Raw genomic sequence first — 1627 nt, 5'->3', positions numbered from 1 at the left:
CAGTGGCAGTGGCAGTGGCAGTGGCAGTGGCAGTGGCAGTGGCAGTGGCAGTGGCAGTGGCAGTGGCAGTGGCAGTGGCAGTGGCAGTGGCAGTGGCAGTGGCAGTGGCAGTGGCAGTGGCAGTGGCAGTGGCAGTGGCAGTGGCAGTGGCAGTGGCAGTGGCAGTGGCAGTGGCAGTGGCAGTGGCAGTGGCAGTGGCAGTGGCAGTGGCAGTGGCAGTGGCAGTGGCAGTGGCAGTGGCAGTGGCAGTGGCAGTGGCAGTGGCAGTGGCAGTGGCAGTGGCAGTGGCAGTGGCAGTGGCAGTGGCAGTGGCAGTGGCAGTGGCAGTGGCAGTGGCAGTGGCAGTGGCAGTGGCAGTGGCAGTGGCAGTGGCAGTGGCAGTGGCGGCTGCTGCTAAAAACACAACGGCATACGTTATACCCCTGCTGCAGTGTTTTCCATTTCCCCTCCCTCCCCCCCTTCCTCTCAACCCCCTCAACCCCCAAAGACCCTCCTCGAACCTGCGGGTCGATACAGAGCGGCCAGCGGCTCCCCCTGGTGACCAGCACACCGTTGTCAACAGATAAGCTGTCGGTGGGAAGGCCCTGAGCGAGTGTGTGAGGGGCGTGTGAGGGGTGTGTGAGGCGGGAACAAGACGAACCGCAGACGATTAATGCTCGTACTCCAAGAGATTGACGGAGGGGAGCGAGGGGGGGAGCGAGGGAGTGCTGGAGGGTGCAGGAGGAGACAGGTGTGCAGGGTGGTGAGAGCGGTAGGTGTGAATTGCGTTTGAGTGGAGCAGCAACCTCCCCGCCAAGTAACATACAGATATACGTACATACATACATACATCTCCACACACGGAGAGGGAAGCAGGTACGAAGGGACAGGTGATTAAGTGTAGGAAGCCTCCTAGCCCTGCACACGCCAGTCTCTGACTCCCAAAGCCGTACTGCAAACTTCGAACCCACACCTAACGAACACCTAACTAACTCTAAACTAAACCCCAACTAACCCTCACGCGATCGCACCCCAGCCAACCTGCATGCCCCATTCCCTGATCTCCACTGCAGATACCAACGTGGCGGCCAAGCTGAAGGTTTCGGAGCCGGGGCCCACTACCACTGACCCATGGGTCGAAGATGAGGAGCAACCTCCCCCTCCCCCTCCCCCTCCCGCTACCCCTTCCGCAGTGTTGGAGGGCCCAATGGCCGACGACACGGGGGCGGGTGAGGCGGGGGGGATGCTGATGGGGATAGAGGCGGCGCGGCAGCTAGCCACCCAGGTACGAACCAGCTGCTCGCGATACGGACCTGCGGTACGACACGGTACGGTATGACGTTGCGTGGCACGGAACGAGGGTATGAGTAGTGGAAGCAAGGCAGGTGAAAAGGTACGAGTGCGAGTGAGAATGGCATATGACCCGGGGGCGCAGAACAAAATGATGTTAACATCCCTCCCCCGTATGAAGCCTCTAAATGAATCCGGTGTGTGTGTGTATGTATGTGTGTGTATGTAGAGAAGAAGCCTAGAAAGAAGAGACGTGCTGCCTGTATGTTACGTATAGCAGCGAGGGGCATTTCTCTTACATGGTCACCCATAACCCTCCCCCCACCCCGTCTCCATGCCCTCACCTTTCCCCCTCACT

General features: G+C 59.9%; 1 protein-coding gene across 1 annotated transcript in view; it reads right to left on the bottom strand.

The window, feature by feature from the left end:
* VOLCADRAFT_102747 (dynein heavy chain 3) overlaps positions 1–1627 on the bottom strand; it is a gene marked incomplete at its 5' end in the record, with an annotated part of 70080 nt that overhangs the window by 17195 nt on the left and 51258 nt on the right. Inside the window, one exon of the mRNA XM_002945732.1 lies at positions 501–584. Coding sequence (XP_002945778.1) covers positions 501–584 — 84 coding nt within the window. The remainder of the gene's footprint in view (positions 1–500; positions 585–1627) is intronic.

Source organism: Volvox carteri, assembly GCF_000143455.1.
Source record: "Volvox carteri f. nagariensis unplaced genomic scaffold VOLCAscaffold_1, whole genome shotgun sequence".
Classification (NCBI taxonomy): domain Eukaryota; kingdom Viridiplantae; phylum Chlorophyta; class Chlorophyceae; order Chlamydomonadales; family Volvocaceae; genus Volvox; species Volvox carteri.
The sequence above is the reverse complement of the archived record's forward strand: the minus strand, read 5'-3'. Positions and strand labels throughout refer to the sequence as shown.